Consider the following 19233-nt stretch of genomic DNA (forward strand, 5'->3'; position numbering starts at 1 on the left):
TTCATACATATCTTATTGCTTGTTGAACTGTCTTACTGGGTCCATGGTTTCACAACTCCTCCCAAAACTAATTATTCAAGTCTGCTTCCCATTGCTATGAGTAAGCTTTGCTTTACTGACTGAGACCTTCCTACCTTTCTTTATTGATCCCTTCCCCTATAATGTTACTCTTATATGTACCTCTCCATTCAAAAGCTCGATGATATGATGGGATTGGAGAATCTTAGAACAATTCAATCATCTCAAACGTCTTCCTCCTTGAAACTTCACCAGCTTTTTTTTTTTCCAAGGCAGTGCATTTATTACACAAAGATCAAACTACTGTAAAACAAGCAAAAAGGTTAACCTTTCCTACAGAGCACAAGTACCTTACAAGTTAGTGCTATTTGAACCAATTTGCTTTGACAAAAGTAAACATACTTCAAACAGCACATTAAAAAAAAAAAAAACAAAGGCATAAATCATGTGGGTTTTGCACACCTTTGGCTAAACTACAGTGTGTTTGAAGGACAGTGTGGAACTATCGGATAAGGCAGAGGCGTCTGAACGGAGCCTCAATAAAGTCTGCAGAGATTTCCTCACCTATTGCTCAGATGTACAAAATGCAAGCCTCGCAGATTCGGACAATCAAAAATCGAGGCGACCACACCGATCCCACGGCGAGAAGTTTGCAGGTAGAAGAATGACCACCAAGGAAATGAGCATTTTGGTCCACAGACCTTCCAAGCATAAAAAAAGAAATCAACAATGAACCATCACCTTTCACAATCACAAACCTCAAACCCGAGCACCCTGTCTCCATCCTTTAGCATTTTGGAAAGGCCAGCAAGGCATTTTGATGCTGAATGGGGGGGGGGGGGGGATTTTTTTTTCGTGAAGAGTCAATGGTTATTAGGCATTTTGCAAATCGGTAAGAAAAAGCTTCTACAAAAAACAATAATAATAATAATAATAATAATAATAATAATAATAATAATAATAAGAAAAAAAAACTGCAAATCATCAGAACAAACCAGAATTATAGAAAATAAGAATGCACACTGTTAGCAAGACTACTGATAAAGCTTCTCAGTCTCTAAACCACCCCGTGTGGTTCGTCTAACCCCAAAACATCCCCAGCTCACGTCACAGGTGGGGGGGGGGCACGGGGGAACATCCAGAAACAATCGCCTCTGGGTTTTTTTACTGCACAAAAGAAAAACCGAATGAAACGGTGAGACAGTTACCAAAAAAAACAACAACAATAATAAATCAAATGCTAGTTTGTCACTTCGGAAGGAAACAACAACAAACAAAAAATCACCAATTTAATCTTACAGAAGCAGCAAATGACCCTTGATTTTCAATAATTTTTGTTTCCCAAAAAGCACGTTGTGGAAAAGGTTTTTTTATTTTAATTCGAAAAGCACACAGCTACGCTCTCAATGGGGGACCTTTATACCGGTAATAGAGCAGTGACCTTGCCGCATTACACCTGCAGCGAGTACAAGAACAGTATCATTGGCACGCGTTCCTCGCAGACCACATCGCCCCGTGCTCACAACAACTGGCACGGATGCTTTTTATTGTGCATGCGTGCCTGCAGGGCGGCGTGTGTGGCCATTTCGAAAACCTCCCGCACACCCTCCTTGTGTTTTGCTGAGCACTCCATATAACCAAAGGCGCCGATCTTGTTCGCCATATCTCGGGCATCTTCGGTCTTCACTGGTTCCTGTACACACAAGGCCGTTCATTTGATCTACAAGAGAACACTATTCAGTGACCTCGTCCACAGATAGTCTAACCGGGCATTTTTCAACCGGGGGGGGGGGGGGGGTTCCTGCATTATTGCGGGTATGAAGCAATGTTCAACATGCTCAATGTCAGATATCGCAACAAACATTTTGTACACAAAGGTGAGGCTCATGAAGAGCAAGACCAGAGGGCTTAACAGAGTGGAAGGTGGGAGAAACACACCGAGAATGAGAGTGCAAGGGCACTTGTGGGGGTGTGGGGAGTGGTGGTAGTGGAAGACACAGGGCCTGTGAATAAGCTGAATAAAAGCTCAAGCACAGCAAGTAAATAGCTGAAAGAACATGGAGGGAAAACCAGGGATGACTGCAATGGTAGGTGGGTGGAGGGAGAGCGGCAAAAACAAAGGAGAGCGGGGGTGTGCTTGGGGAAGGTTAATGATGGGTAATGAGCTGAGGGTCTGTGAGCATGCCAGGAATGAAACACAGGTTAAAGAGAATGACATTCCTTCTTTGTTCTCACGCAGCACAAGGCTGCAGGATGGCATCACTGGCTAAGAACGCAGCTGTGCCACTGATGCAATGCCCCCTGCTGGTCAGGAATTTGTAATTTGTTTGTGCTGCCAGTGATAGCTCGCCGACTCTTCGCAAAGCACACCGTCGGATCTTTAACATCCACCAACTAATGCTAGCAGATGGGACGTCCGTTTAACGTCACACCCATTGATGTATCACCCTGCCTGTGAAAACCGGGATGACAGTTTATAGCTGGGTTGAGATTCAAACCCAGGCTAGACAGCTTAGAGGCGAGTGTGCATACCTCTAGTCTAGGCCATCCTGTAAGCTATAGACATTCTGAAATGAGAGGAAGGTAAGATTAAACATTTAAAATCATCATTTTAATAATAAAATATTGGAGTTTACAGTGAAGGGAGGGTGGGGGGGGGGGTCGGGTCAGGAAATGAGAGAGGAAAGAAGAATGAGACGTGAAACTAGATGAGTTAATGAATGACCTGTGAAAGAAGAATGACAAATGAGTGACGAACAAGCATGTATTTTCTTATGCATGTCAGGTGTACTTTTACAACACACAAACGAAACAGTGATGTGTCACAATACATGAACAATCGTTACTAAAAAATAACTTTTCCTGACATTTTCATGTTCTCAGTTGTATTTCAAGAAGGGGATGCAATAATACACTTCTGCATCAGACAAATCCCTTTTGAGTGGAGGTCTCTGATTTTGCTCAATGTGTGCCATGAGCAAGTACATAAAGGTTGAAAACCTCCGATCGCTTAAGATTCGCTTCGGTGAATAAATAAACTTTTATGCCAATGTGTCTTCATGCTCACCCAAATTCCTGTCCTAACCTACAGAGGGCATATTTCAGGAAAACATTGGGACCACCTCCATTCTTTCATACCCATCTTATTGCTTGTTGAACTGTCTTACTGGGTCCATCGTCTCACCACTCATCCCAAGACTAATTCAAGTCTGCTTCCCATTGTTACCAGCAAGCTTTGCTTTACCGACTGAGACCTTCCTACCTTTCTCTATTGATCTCTCCCCCTATAATGTTGCTCTCATATGTACCTCTCCATCCAAAAGTTAGATGATAAGATGTGATTGGAGAGATGATAGGATGGGACTATCATTAATGGAAGACTTCCCTTCAAAAGAACTTCAACACACAAAGACATCATTCGGCCTATCAAGCCTGCACAATGGTTGCCAACCTATCAGCTTTTTATGCACAAAGTTGAGGTTCAATGAAGAGCTAGAACACTATATGGATCAGGACACAACAGGACAAAAGGAACAGCGGGGGGGGGGGGGTGGGGGACACCAGCAGCAGGGTTGAAGGACAAAATAGAGGGAGACTGAGAAACAATAGGGTGCAGAGTGGGGTTAATGTGAAAAAAATCCTGAATGAACCAGAGACCTCATCACTGATGTGAAGACAGTCCACCGAGCTATTGAGTCTTCAGGATAACCTTACGAGTTGCTCGTATTAACATTGCTTGTTGAATACAAGACACTGTGTGTGTACGTACACGTACGCGTGTACACACACACACACACACACACACACACACACACACACACACACACACACACACACACACACACACACACCTCTCTTACTATACAAATACACATGATGCTCAGGCCTTAAATTGAAATGCAGACCCACCTCCCCTTCCCCTTATTAACGCACACTCCAAATCACCAAGTAGTTTATTTAACTTGCACTTTGGCAATTCTTGACAGATTGCACGATTATTTGAGGTGGGGGAGGAGGCAAGAACAGATTAAAAAATAAAAATAAAAAACCTTCGCGAGATTCTAATTCCATCCCGATCCTCTTCTACATAGTCAAAACAAAAGTGAAGATCATGTGTAAGCATGCTGGAATTGATGCCCAGAAATTTCTGTGTATGTGAACTGCTTGCACAATTACATCATGAGATATTTATCAGAGGAATGGGTGAGATTCAGATCCACCACCCATTCCCCTTCCATTGAACTGTACTCACTCGACCAGATGATCATCACAGAAAACGTGCAGGATGCAAACTGCTGTGTACCAAGCTGTCCTTTAACAGCCAGAACTCCCTCAATGTTAAAAAAAAAAACAGTTACCACCAATCCTAAAAGGCAGAGGCAACGGGCGAGCGAGAATCAAAATGAAATGATGTGGACAGAGTTGAAATGGAAAAGCCAACTTCCTCCACTCAAGGGTGGCCATGCTGGAAGGTCTGCTCCCCAACTCCATGAACGTCAGAAGGCAGAGCTTCTTCCTCTTCAACCCATTTGTGGTGGCGAAGTTAATCAACCAGTTTATTTAAACTTGCATTTTGGTCATTCACAACATAATACCTTTGACAAATCATTTTGAGGTGGGGTGGGGAGGGAACAGACACGTAGTGATACCATTATATGAACATCTCACAGCCTTGTCTGTAAGAGAAAGCAAGAATATAGCCAGGGGTTCACATAACTGGTATGCAGGTACTCATGCGTGGTAAAAAAACAAACAAACAAACGGAATGTGTGCTTCAAAGATGTTAAGAAAGCTCAAAAGTGTACGAGCACAACAGAAGCTTTTGATGGAAGGTTTTATGAGCTCGTGTAAGTAAGAATCTTCTGTGATAATTCTGATAAATTGTTATGCTCCAGTTTCAAAATAAGTGTACAAAATTATGTTTATAACTTACAAGATGAAAAAAAAAAAGATCTAAGGAGAATGATTGAGTGAAGAGGAAGAGGAGGAGTTTCAGGAAGGAGCATCCGGAACAAAAACAAACAAACAAAAAAAAGTGGCTTGCGAGTGTGTCGTCTGGAGTAGATGTTCTGAGAGCACGCTTACAGAGGAGTAAGATGCATACAAAACTGAGATGCACGTTAAAAATCGGAGTGGCGCATGGGAAAGCAGATTTTTATGGAAGTTGAGTACCCCAAGTGGCAGTTGCATGGCAGTTGAGTACCCACAGTACTGTGTGCAGTTCACATTCAACCCAACTCACCTGCTTCATCTTGAGGAGCTCACGGCGTGTTGCCTCATCATGCCTAAGGTCCCTCTTGTTTCCGACGAGAATTATAGGCACATTGGGACAGAAATGTTTCACTTCTGGAGTCCATTTCTCTGGTATGTTCTCTACAGGATGAAGAAGGTATAGCAAGAACATTAAGGCTTGTAAGACTGTAGGTTCATCTCAAGTCATTTTACCATCACACAACTCAATATGCACAGGTTTTCCCCATGTAAAGAAACCACATTTACAAAAGTTCTAATAGAAAGATGTGCAAAAAAATTACAAACATGAAGCATTATCACATTACCCAAGCTATCTGGGCTGTCTATGGAGAAGCACATGAGGATGACATCTGTGTCGGGATATGAGAGAGGGCGTAGACGATCATAATCTTCTTGTCCTGCCGTGTCCCATAGAGCCAGTTCCACCTGAACAACACACCATTCTTTGCTTACAACAATTCATCGATCTGACAAGCTCAGAAAATAACAAATACATGCATTAGGTCACACACCTGCATGAAAATAAAGGAAACAAGTAGCGGTACAAAGTACACCGCCCCCATGCCAAATAAATAAATAAATAACAAATCCTGCAGTGCGTGACATCGCCGGGGCGCCTTTGGCACCCGGCGAAGCCACCTTGTAGCACATGGAGTCGAAATTGGGAGGGAGCGGTATACAATAATAACTGATCGATTAATTGCATAAAAATTTAAATAATAAATAATAATAAAATAATTGATTTCTCAATCAATTGCCAAATGGCATACCTAAACCACTGTTTCATCCAAATATGTAACTTTTTGAAAATAAAGTAATTAATCAAAAAATGATTTATAAATTAATCAATAAATCAAGAATAGCCTTGATAGTCAAATCACTTGGTCACTGTCATGTCCAAATATCAGCTTCCCATCTCAAAATATGCCTGAGATATTGCCAGGATGAGAAATAAAATAAGTAATTAATAAATCGCTAATAAATAAATGAATAAATAATCAATTAATTGATTAATCAAAAAATAAAAATTGTTTTTGCTAAATCACATCTTCACTTTTGTCCCCAAATTTCAGCTTCCCAGCTCAAAGGATAGCAGAGATATTGCCTGGACAAACAAACAAACAAACAAACCAGAAAACTTCCTTCCTTTGGTGCCAGTCGATGGCGTCATGCATCGCCTGGATATGGGAAGGAGCAGTGTACAAAAAAGAAAAGACAACAGGATATCTGATGAACAGATGAGAGCTGTCGAGAAGGATGATGAAGCAATGCTCTTATCACTGATAAATAAACAAGAAAGATTATTATTACCTCTGCCACCGAAGGTGGAGGAGGTTATGTTTTCACCCCTGTGTGTCTGTTTGTTTGTTTGTCTGTGTACAGGATATCTCAAAAAGTTGTGGACAGATTCAGACAAAAAAAAACTTGGTGGATATGTTGGGTGTGTGACCACGACAAATTGATTTGATTTTGATGAAGATCTGGATCTGGATCTGACTACTAGAATTTTTTAAGCGATTCTTTACAGTTGAGAGAAAGGGCCAAAAACGATATCCAGCATATCTCAAAAATGTATTGGGCCAGATATGTTCTTGTGGATCAGGCATTACAGGGCAGAGGTATGCGCTCCACTGAGTGCCCTTCTAGATCAGATTGAAATTGATGATTTTAGAAGTTTGACCTTGAGTTGACCTTTGAACCTCAAAAATAGTTGTTTTCCTAATTCAGCAATGGACTATGCAATTGCTGTGTAACTTGCAAGTAAATCGGATGAAAATTGACAATTTTGCAGATAAAACTTGATGATCCTAGAAGCTTGATCTTTTGTCTTTTGACCTCAAATAGTTGGTTTCCCAAATCAGTGACACAATATGTAAATCCTCTTCAACTTTCAAATCAATCGGATGAAAAATGACTATTTCAGAACCGTTGACCTCAAAATCAATCGACTTCTCCATTGAGACTACCTCCTCAACTTGGTAAAGTTGCATGATGATCAGTTTAGAATTGTGACCTGTGATTGACAAACAGGCAGAATAACAAGATCGACTGACCAATATACTTGAAACTTCTTCGATTTTGTAAGTAACAAATGTCCTGAAAAGTTCACTCCGACATTTATCCCATTTGCTCAGCCAAATAAATATAGGATTTTAAGCATTGTCGTTTAAGATAAGTCACACTGAATAGGTCGTTTTTCTGAATTTGTGTCACACCGTTTTTCCAAATCCCGTCGAATTTCCACAGTGGAGCAAGGGCCAGTATGTTATTGTAGAAATGAGCCAAAGGAATATGCAATGGGTCTTACTGCTGCCTTGTCTGGAAGAGAAAGCAATGCAAATCTTCTCAAATATTCTGGAGTTCTGCGGGATTGCCATGATCATTTTGTGTGCAGACAGTGGCTGTTGGTTTGCATCATTGCTGGGACCGTTGCTGTGCAGCAGATGCAGTTCCCCCTGCTGGTTCGGGCAGGAATATGTAATTTGTTGAGGATGCCGACGAACTCACCTAATCTTCGCAAAATACACCATGGGGATATTTAACGTCCACCAACTAATGCCGGCATACACGACACCCGCCGCGGAGAGGACGATGACATCGCCGGCCGGTCGCAGAGAGGACGACGACGACTGAGGGAAGGCACACACATTGATCAATCACCTTGCCTGTGAAACCCCAGGATGACAGTTTATAGTTGGGTCGGGATTCAAACCGAGGCTAGTCATGCTAGTCAGAGGCGAGTGTTCATACCTCCAGGCCATCCTGGCAGCCCTGGAGGATTACTGTGATCAGTATTTAAACAGTTGAGTGTACCTTCATGTGCACCATCAGACATGACTCCCGTTATTGCAATTCTGAATTCTCCTGCAACACTTGATGTTGAAATATTAAACACTTTCACCTGCAGTGCTCACTCACATAAACACTCTTCCATCCCTTGGACTATTGAACTCATTAGTGGAATAATTTAAAGGTCCCATGACAGCCAAAAGTACTGAAATTTCATATATACATGTTCTATAGGAGTTTTTCATCGTGATTTCAGATCTGACAATGTTTTTTTCACAATACTCATTCTGTAAAATGGAAAATTAAAAAAACAAACCTCTTCGGGAACGCCCCTAAAAATTCTACTGAAAGGGGCGTAACCCACGACGTCAACTGCAGTTTGACAAAGGCTGCACCACGTAAATTACTCGGGTGGGTGGTCTACGTGATTCTATTGGCTTTCTGTGTGTTTCCACATTCGATCGGTCGACTCAATCGCTTCATTCATTTCTGCTTTAAAAAAAAAAATCGAACATTTGGATTTTAATAATGGATGACATGGACTTTGATTTGTCTGGTAGCGACAGTGAATGTGAGAAATGAAGGATTTTGGTCTGAATCACATGGAGAATTGTCGGATAACAGTCGCGGGAGGTGAAGTTCAGGCAGCTGGAAATGAAATACGGCCTTAGCAGTTCGAGCCCAAAGCAGGACAAGCAGAGGAAAATGGCGAAGAAATTCCCGGCGTTCATGATGATCGGGAGGACATCGAAGGAAGACTTGGCAATAACAACTGGTTAGACAAAATCCTATTCGTAATTCAATAATGTAAATTCGACTTGCAAACTATACTGCTCGATATCAGAAATATTTTAGTGAGGTAACATGAACAGCACAGCGCAGCGGACATGTTTCTCCGCGGCGAATGAATCGCAAGCAAGGCTAGCGCATGTCATCGGCCGTATCTCTCTGCGCATAAAACGAAGCAACCTCGCTGTCCGGATACGATGAAAACTTGTGTGCAGAACAAACCTTGCGACATAATTGTCTAGAGTGGTCCGATAAATCTGATGTTCGTTGCATTTTTATTTATTTTATTCCTACTGTCGTCATGTAGCACCAGTAAAAAACAATGAAGAAAAGAGAATAATAAAAGAAAGCTACAGCACGTCAGACTTATCGGCCTAGTCGGATGGACGACGGATTTATCGGCCTAGTCGGACGGACGACGGATTTATCGGACTAGTCTAGAGTCTAGAGCAGCGTTTCTCAACCTTTTTACCCTTGTGGAACCCTTGAAATAGTTTTCATGTCTCAGGGAACCCCTGCATAAAAATTATTATATACCATTATTAATATCTCGCTCTTTTATATTTTTATCGTAGTTCACGTGGTAAATAGAATTTTTTTTTCACAGTTTTTTTTTTTTTTTTAAATAAATTCACCGAGGTTTTAATTCACAAAAAAATCTGTAAACACGCACACAAAAATATACATAAACAACCAATATCACATACGTATAAACACATATAAACATTACGAAAGTATATAACTATTACAATAACATCGTTTATTGACAATTTTGAAAAGACACCATGCATGCGTCCCGTACTTGAGTCAGTCACTCAATGATACACGAATCCGCCGCGTACAGGACGTCCACGAACCAGTGAGGGCGGTTTCACACTGGCGCCATATAGACATCGTTAAATACATTCCCCATGGTTGTTATAATTGTAAATAATATAAGAGGTTGAAGCCTCTATTACAGGGGTCACCAACCTTTTTGAAACCGAGAGCTACTTCAAGGGTACTGAGTAATACCAAGGAATACTTGTTTGATACAAACTTCCTGAATAACAAAGTTGCACGGTTCACCTTTAATGATATTATCATTAATAATTATCATAATAAATATTCATATATGTGAAGAGACTGTCTGATCACATGTTCATGTTAATTATTCCACACAATAATTCTTAACAATGATTTACCATGGTAGGAAACACAGATATATTTAAACATGCAACATTATTTATTAATGTTCTCAAATCTATTTCAACATTTGAAAGTCAGAATTATCGCATCTCTGATATTTTTGTAAATATCTTTATTGACAGTTTGTATGAAAGAGCACATTTGTAGCATTTTGTTCAAAATCACAGCTGTTATATTTTTGTATGCATCACTTCTGTAACATTTTTAAGGAAATCATCAACTGTGACATCTTCAAATCATATCCCATTTGTACTAACCACCAACTTTGTAACATTTTTGAACAAATCATGAACTCTGTCCCATGTCTGTACAAAGTATTATAATATTATAATATAATATTATTATGCAAAATTTAAAAAAGAACATGAACTCTTTCATATTTTTGAATGAATCAGATCACATTTGTGTTAATCACTAAATCTGTAGCATTTTTAACAAAACAACACATCTGTTACACTTTTTGAACAAATTATTTTTCACATTTTTGTACAATAATTGAGTTTACCGTTGCCATGGTGTTTCACGAAAAAATATCTGTTCTCTTTGTTTGCCTGTAAATGTCTGTTCGTGGGAAGTATGACATTGCATGCTAGTGTACTGTAATCTGGGGTATAATTTGACACTATAACTCTGAGTGAGTCTTGTAGATGTGCATCAGTAAGGCGTGTTCTGTGTTTGTTCTTGATGAAGTTCATGTCAGAAAAGGCTGATTCACAGAGATAGGTTGAACCAAAAAGGCAGGCAACTTTCATAGTTGCTGTGATAGGTTGATACACCTTTGTACTTTTCTGTGTCCACAAGGCACCAAAAGTTTGGTGCATCCTGATGGGCTTTGAGGTGGAGGTCATTTTGCAACGTTAGGATTTCAATCTCCGCCTGTCCAGCATCCACGTTGAAGGTTGCACTTAGTTGCTCAGCAATGCATGTGATGTCCACTTGCATGAAAGGATTTGAAATGAATGACACACATGGCTCAAGTTGATCAAAATCACAAAACCTGTTCTCAAACTCTTGCCCAAGTCTGTTAATGACTTGAGTACTTTTCTGCAGCTTTGTCAAAAGCCCCAGATGCAGAAGCATTGTCCTGCAGCACTGATTGCACAGAGGGAAAGTGAAACACTTTCTTTCTCTGTAAATGCACAGAGAAAATGCTCATCATAGCTTTAAATGCATTTACAGCGCTTATCATGTCAGCAACAGTCTTGCCTTTGCCTTGCAGTTGACAGTTCAAATGGTTCAGTTTCCCAGTGATGTCTGTTAAAAATGCAAGGTCAAGTATCCACTCAGTGTCCTCGAGCAGCGAGGCGTCTTCCCCTTTGGATTGCAAGACCACTTTGATTTCACCCAAAAGTGACAAAAAACGCTGCAAAACTCTTCCCCTGCTGAGCCATCGGATTCTGTGTGTAATAACAGGTCACCATATTCTGCTGACAGCTTCTCCAACAGGATTTTGAATGTCCTGTGTTGTTTGGCTTTGGAGCGGATGCCATTTATGATCTTCACGACAGGGGTCATCACATGATCAAAGCCAGTCACTTTTGCACATAATGCCTGCTGGTGAATGATGCAGTGGTAATGTAGAAATTTTGGGAAGTCTGTGTCACCTTTGCATTGCACAATGAAGCCTGCATGTCAGCCCGTCATGGTGGGAGCCACGTCTGTCGTCACCGACACCAGCTTTTCTAATGGTACCTTTTTCTCCACTGCGATGTAAATGTCAACTCCCCTCGTTGTTGTCTTCAGGGACAGTAGTGTCAGGAGTTCTTCTTTTGTGGAGAAATCATCAAACACCATTCGGATAAACATAATCAGCTGCGGTGTACTGCTTCTGTCCACGGACTCGTCGCACTGGATGCTAAACCACCGGCACTTAGCCAGATCCCGGTCCAACTGCTCTGTCAAGTTCTCGGACATATCCGACACTCTTCTAACCATCGTACTTGCACCCAGTTGGACATCGGAACCATTCTTCTTGTCTTTGAACACAGTATTTGCAATAACCATCATTGCACCTTTCAAGACCTCTCCGTCCGAAAAGGCTTTCTTGTTCTTTATTAAAAAAATTTCAGCTCTAAATGAAGCTTCCGTTGTTTTTTGTGACTTTTTCACCGGCCTCGTGACAAAAAGACTGCTGCTTGCCCAAAGTTGCCTTTAACTCACAGGCTTTTTTTGGCCCGTAGTGCGCTGCCAGGTGGGTAGTTAGTATGGTAGCTTTTGTGACACATACAGAAGTGTCTCTCCACATTGTGCTGATTTGCCGTCGCCACAGTCGCCCCACAAATGAGACATACGCACTTTTCTTTCACTGTTGTAAAAAAGAATTCTTCCTCCCAATCATTGTGAAAATAGTAAGTTTTTTTTCGCTTTTCTGCCATGTTTAGGGTAAAAACCGCACCTTGCGCCCCATAGTCGCTGCTCCCGAGCTTGTCTTAGCGAAAAGAGAAATGGAGATTTGACTTGCGCGGGAAAATGAACTCTGAACCCAGACTGGGTCAGATTTCATATATACATAAAACATTTTTGTTTTTTAAAATTTGATATTCAATGTTGTCATTTTAAAATAAAAAAATACCCCCAAGAGGGAGTGCCGGTCATCTCTGCCAGAGGTCGAAAGTAACTCTGTGCCAGACTGGAATAGGGGCAGTTCATAAAGTACGTACGCTCTACTTCCGGGTTTCACAACCACCCACCCCCCTCTGTATGCAGGCTAGTGACCACCCACCCACCACCCCCCTCATACATCGCTAATCGCTTGCAGAGCCAGCAGTTCCTTATGAACCAATGTTTGTAAGCCATGACGATGCAGTCCCTAGCGGTGTAATTTACCTTTTTCTTTTAATATCACAGCATGTTATTTATGAAAATAAAAGTACAAATTGACATTCAAAACAATGTTAATGTCATAAATGAAAGTAAGTGTGCATATAAACTTGTGTTCCATTGTTTTAGTTAAATCTGACAAAAGCTTCAAATGTAATATTTGTCTCGGAGAGTTCCGGTTCTAAAGTTAATACTTTTATTTTTGTATGTATGTACTTTATGAACGGCCCATACGGGGAATCAGAACGAAGTTTGAAGGGCTATAAAATCGGAACGAGAGCAGATTTCAAAAAAATGGCTCGCGCTGTTCTAGATAATAGTCCATAGTATGTGAATCACTAATAACATTTGATCTCTCTTGATAAATGAGGGAGGAGAAACGATTTGAAATCGACGATTTTCGCAACATTGACAGCCTCGTGACGTTGACCTCTACCTTGGACGACCGTGAAAGTTATATCGTTGTGCACGTCTCATCGACCTCTATCCATTCCACTATTGGTTATTTGTCTCCACTCGGTTTGATTGTGGACGGACGGACGGACAGACTTCGAGACTGGGGTTATTAGGTCATTTCTACTGAGATGATAGAGATGACCTAAAAATAATGCGTGTTATTGTTTCAAAAAGAACAGCAACACAATTAAATACAAATTTTAGACGGAGCTCCATGGTGACTTGTGCTATTTTTAGAACATGCCCTGCGGGCGACTCACGTGGTCCCTGCGAGCGACCAAGTGCCCGCGGGCACCTTGTTGGCTACCCCAGCTCTATTATAATAACCAAGGAGTTTCCAACAATATGCCCTACCTGTATAGTAAAATTACGAATATTAAATCAAACAAAAAATACTCAAAAATACATTAGCCTATTTATTACTGTTTCTCACGGAACCCCTAGCGACCTCTTGCGGAACCCTAGGGTTCCGGGGAACCCCGGTTGAGAAACACTGCTCTAAAGATCGAGTCAATCCACTCTCTGCGAGTTTCTGCATGTGACGTCAACGCTGCGGTTCGCTGAAGTCAACTTTTTAAAGGGGCGGGGCATAGCAAGTTGTGAAAAGCACCAGAAATGATCGAAATATTGGTCTAATTACCCCATTTTTGATTAAAAAAAAACATGGGTGATTTCTTCACTAGGAAGGTCAAGTTAATATATAAATAACCAGAAAGTTTTGGGTGTCATGGGACCTTTAAGGGGTTTTTTTTTCCCTACACGACTTCAGTGAGTTTCTCACTTTCCGACAAGAAGCTGATTTCAAGAGCGTTGAACTAACTTACATACAACTCATCAGCAAATGATAATAAATAAGGTTTGAATGTATTATTCATCAACTCCCTCGTTTGCAAACAACAATCAACTAAATACATTTTAAATTGCCCACTTTGCAAGCAGCCATCCCACAGATTTCCTTGCCATCTTTGACCATGTGATGTAGACGGAGAAAGCAACAGCAGCCTGTCGACACATTCACCTTGAAGGTGCTAGAGTTTAACGACATTAAAAGGCCTCAAAAGTTCATCAAGCCGAAACAGTATATTGCCGCAGACCCGTTCAAATCGAACTACCAATGGCGTGAGGGTTTTTTATTTTTATTTTTTAACTTCCTAAACACAAACCTTTAGTGGCAAAAAAAGTCACACAAAATGAGTTCAGCAAGCGATTTGAACTCAGACTTCAAAAGGCATACGCAACACTGTACTTTGCAGCGAACATTTTGGTGAAGACCCCTTTGACCAGAAACTCGATTCAATGCCATCTTTTGCAATGAACGTACAATGAACGCAAGCTTAAGGAAAATGCAGTACCAATAACACTGAAACGAACAAGAACAAATGTGTCCAACAGCAGTGTCCTAAAGGTTTTGGCGGCGAAGAAAAAAAAAAAACAACAACTTCCGATATTTCGTCACGTGCCTTGATTAAGCCAATAGCAAGACCCGTCGTAATGTATTTACGATATATAGTGTATTCACGAAATAAACAATGTATTTACGAAATTACAATACGATAAATGGAATCATCTTTAAGTCGTAACGTCAACTTTTCGAAACTTTAAAGAAAATGTCCGAATATATTTAAAAGTTCATGATAGACGCTCTCAAAAGGCACAGTCAATGTGAGGATGTGTACATGTGCTTAGTATTTAACGAGATCCGGATCTTGTATATACAAGAGCAGAGTCCTAGAGGTTAAGGTTTTGTCTTCACAAGAAGAAGAAGAACAAGAACAAGAACAACAACAACAGTACTTACAGTAGAAGTAGAACAACAGTAGAAAAAGTACTTACTTGTACTTTTTATTGTACCTGTCTTTGTTTCAGAAGACGAGCTTGAAGGTACTTTTGAAGTTTGTCATGCCGGTAGGATGCGCAGGTTTCGATCCAATCAGAAAGCCCTCCATTGTGATACCTATTCCAGCATGGCGGTGTTGTCATGTCATATGCGAGACACAACCAGCCCGCTGCGCTCCATGGCCATGCAGTGAGAGACCACAGCAAGACTGACTTTTTTGTTGGCGAAACTGCCAAGTGCATTTGTGCTTGCACGATCAGTTATTGTTTACACCCAGTGCGGTAAATAAATAAAACAACTTGGCCGAGTCTGCAAGCAGATCGAGTGCGATCATTTGTGGAACAAGAAACAGAAAATATTAGTCCATGAGCCAGAACAGATATTGGTACCACCTGGGGTGGCAAATTCTCACTGTGTTTTCTTGAAAGGCATACACCCATACATGAAAAAAAAAATTTGAAGCCAAGCTTGGAACGGTAGCTTTGTGCTAGTAATCACCTCTTAATGATGGGAGGACCGGGCCCGACCCAGGACCTGAAATGATGGGGTAGAGGAAATATAAATTGTGATATATGTTTAACTAATGGCCCGATTGCTACAAATGACCATCAAAATGTTGCAAATTTTATGTTCGACATAACTTTATCTATTATTTGCCAATATGCTAATTAAGTGGGTCACCAGAGGTCAAAAGGTCATTAAATTTGACCCCTGCTTAAAATCTGGCCATCTGTCCAAAATACACCACCGTTGCCCCACCAATGGGAATTTATCAGCCAAAATGGACTCAAATGGAAGTTAATAAGTGTCCAAGTCCATTTTATGCCCAAAAGTGTTGAATTTATTAATATCTGAGCCATGGTACATTACAGAATTTGACATCTTTGAAAACGGCCATTTTTATCCCAAAATACGCAAAAATAGAAGATGCCAATTTGTTGGTGTTCATATAAAATCTTTCACCCATAAATGTCAAATATCATGTGAAAATGTGCTCTGATTTAGGTGTTCTGCTTCGTAGCTCGGAGTTCCTCTTTTAGCCTCTGGTTTTCTTGCACCAGCTGGGACATGGAAAGGTTGTCAGGATAGACCAGCAATTTGCCCTGCTCATCTGGTATCACATGTATACTCTCCCCAAACTCCCCCTTGATCTTTCTGTGGATGTGCTTTTTAGTGGACGCTTTCACCTCACCTAGGCCTACACCAGATTCTACGAACAAATCTAGCAGGTATTTGCATAACTCAGTCATTCTTATCACTTGAGGCTTCTCAAATATAACATCCCTAATGAACCTGAACAGTCTACTGTAACAATGTACTTCAGTCTTAGCATACTCCTCGTCTGGGTATGGGTGGAATGCCACCGGATCACCACTCGTTCCACAGTTCGTCTTGGAGCTAGTCTGTTTGGTATACCTATGATAGCAAGACCGGTGGTAGTGGCCCTCAGCTGCAAATAGGTCTCGGGACGTAATCGCCATCATAAGCTCACCCGTTCGAAGAACAGAGAGCTTTAGCGATACCCCTGGCGTGAGCGTCAGCGTGAGCGTGTGTGTGAAAATGTTAAAGTTTTTGGTGCAAGTTATTTTTTCCTTTCTAATGTTTTTATCTACCACACTATTTTTTTATACGCCCGATTATATATATATATATATATATATATATATATATATATATATATATATATATATATATATATATATATATATATATATATATATATATATATATATATATATATATATATATATATATATATATATATATATATCGGGGCGTATTATGTGATACCGGCCGTCCGTCCGTCCGTCCGTCCTTTCCTGTCCGCACTATAACTCCCAAAGTTTTCAACTTTCACGTTTCATATTTGGTACATAGGTACAGACTGTGGAGACGGTGTCGTGACATATGTTCGTCATCTAAAGTGGTTGCCATGGCAACCAGGATGCTGTTTTCCATGTGGCAGCACAATTCTGTATATACCTTCTTGTTCGGGCGTATATTGTGCTCACTTGCTGTCTTGTTACTGATTACAATATACAAATACATATATTGCTTTAAAATTATTTGGATCAGACTTCACTACAATGCTTTATAAAAAATGTTAATTAATTTAAATTTAATTTAATTTAAATTTAATAAAAAAAATTTAATCCAACTATTACAGCGCTTCTTCTCTCCATGCTCTGAATTCGCCTTCATTGCATCCATCAAGAATTGTGTTAAATCGCATCTCTGACCTAAAACTTTTAAAAACCACAGTTTGCCATGGATGCTCGCTTTCCATCAACCATTCTTTTTTTCCAACTTCAGTGCCAACTCACCCCCCCTCACCCCTCACTCTCACTCTCAAAGCAACCATCCCACTCTTCTCCCTCCAAGCCTCCCTCTCACCTCTCTCAAAAATTCCCCCCTCACCTTTCTCCCACCTTTCATCCCCCTCACTCTTCCTTCTCAAAGTTTCCCCCCTCTCATCCACCAACCTGCCTCCCTCCACTGCCCTCTCACCTCCATCTCTTCACTCCACCTCCTCAAATCCTCAACTGCCTTCCTTCCTTGTCTCTTGTCCCCCCTCTCCCCCAGAACCACAGAGCCTTTTCTCCTCCTCATTCGGCCCCCTCCCCTCGCTATTCTGCAATACCCCACACTCCTTCAGCAACCCTCCTTACCTGCCCCCCTCGTCCCTTGTCCTACCCTCCCCCTCCCCCTCCTGCACCCAAAGCCTCCTCCCCTTCCTCTTCATTAAAAGTGTGGACCGCAAATATCTGGGGCCTTCGCTTAAACCTTTCAGATCTTTCCATACAGGTTGCCACTGACAAACCAGACATTATCTGCCTAACAGAAACTTTCCTCTCCCAAGACGTGTCTGACTCCCAAGTATCTCTCCCTGGTTACTCCCTCTTACGGTATGACAGACCTGAGCCTCGTCCTGGTGGAGGTGTTGCTCTCTTCATCAAAGACTCTATTCCTCACTCTCCATGCACTGCTCTCACTCGCCCACACCCCCAGGAATACCTCTGGCTTCGGCTTCCCCTCCACTCCCACCTCATGTTTATATGTGTACTGTACCGTCCACCGAACGGTGATGACTCCATCTACACCTCACTATCCGAAAACATGGACCATCTTCTATCTTCTCATCCAAACTCTCTCTTCCTCTTATGTGGTGACTTCAATTGTCATCACGCCAGTTGGCTAGGTGTGGGTACCTCTCTCACCTGCCATGGCACCTCAGCAAAAGCTTTCTGCGACTCATTGGGACTGACTCAATCGGTCAACTTCCCGACCCGGATCTCAACCAATGGTACTCCATCTCTTCTGGATCTGATTTTGACAAATTTCCCTGACAATATCTGCTGCTCTTCCTCCGCTCCAATTGGTTCTTCTGACCACGTCCTTGTCAAAGTGGACATCTCTCTGGCTATTATCAGAGAACCACCTCACCGCCGTCGAGTCTGGCATTTCACTCAAGCCGACTGGCAGGGTCTCCGAGCAGCCATCAAACTTACAGACTGGTCTCCTATCACTACTTTCTCAAACATCAACTCATCCTGGGAATTCTTTCAAAGAAACTTGCTCTCCCTCATGCACAGATTTATCCCCTCTCGTGTTCAGTTGTCTTACCCTTCCTCCCGCCCTTGGTTTACTGAAGCTGGTGGCGAGGCAGTTGTCCTGAAACAACTTGCCTTTGCCGCATGGAAAGCAAACCCAACTGAGGGCAATCTCAGTTCCTTCCACAAAGCTCGGAACAAGTGTGTATCTACCCTCAGGAGAGCCAGAAAACAACATCTTTCTCATCTCAAGTCTGAACTCTCAAACCTCTCTCCCTCCTCAAAATCCTGGTGGCGTTTAATCAAATCTGTTTCTGGTGTATGTTCCCCCTCCATCCCCTCCCTTACCTCAAATGGCCGCACTGCTGATTCCACACGTGATAAAGCTGAATGTCTAAACTCGGTGTTTGCAGCTAAATCTTGTGTGCTAAACCCATCACTATCTCTACCCACTTTACCCAGTCGCACCCAACTGTCCCTGGACTCTGTATCCTTTTCTCCTGACAAGGTGGAGAGCTTGCTTTCAAACCT

At 41.5% G+C, this 19233-nt stretch overlaps 1 protein-coding gene across 3 annotated transcripts in view; it reads right to left on the reverse strand.

Moving 5' to 3' along the window:
• Positions 1–274: 274 nt before the first annotated feature.
• The window catches only part of LOC147008795 (transforming protein RhoA-like), a 64245-nt gene continuing 45286 nt past the window's right edge, over positions 275–19233 (reverse strand). For all 3 annotated transcript variants that reach the window (XM_085864025.1, XM_085864027.1, XM_085864026.1), the window contains 3 exons: positions 5577–5697; positions 5261–5391; positions 275–1711 (listed from right to left, as the gene is read on the reverse strand). In XM_085864025.1, coding sequence (XP_085720151.1) covers positions 1538–1711; positions 5261–5391; positions 5577–5697 — 426 coding nt within the window. In that variant the 3' untranslated portion in view covers positions 275–1537. The remainder of the gene's footprint in view (positions 1712–5260; positions 5392–5576; positions 5698–19233) is intronic.

Source organism: Eptatretus burgeri, chromosome 18 (genome assembly GCF_056783735.1).
Source record: "Eptatretus burgeri isolate ZD-2024b chromosome 18, Ebu_testis_v1, whole genome shotgun sequence".
In the NCBI taxonomy this organism is placed as follows: domain Eukaryota; kingdom Metazoa; phylum Chordata; class Myxini; order Myxiniformes; family Myxinidae; genus Eptatretus; species Eptatretus burgeri.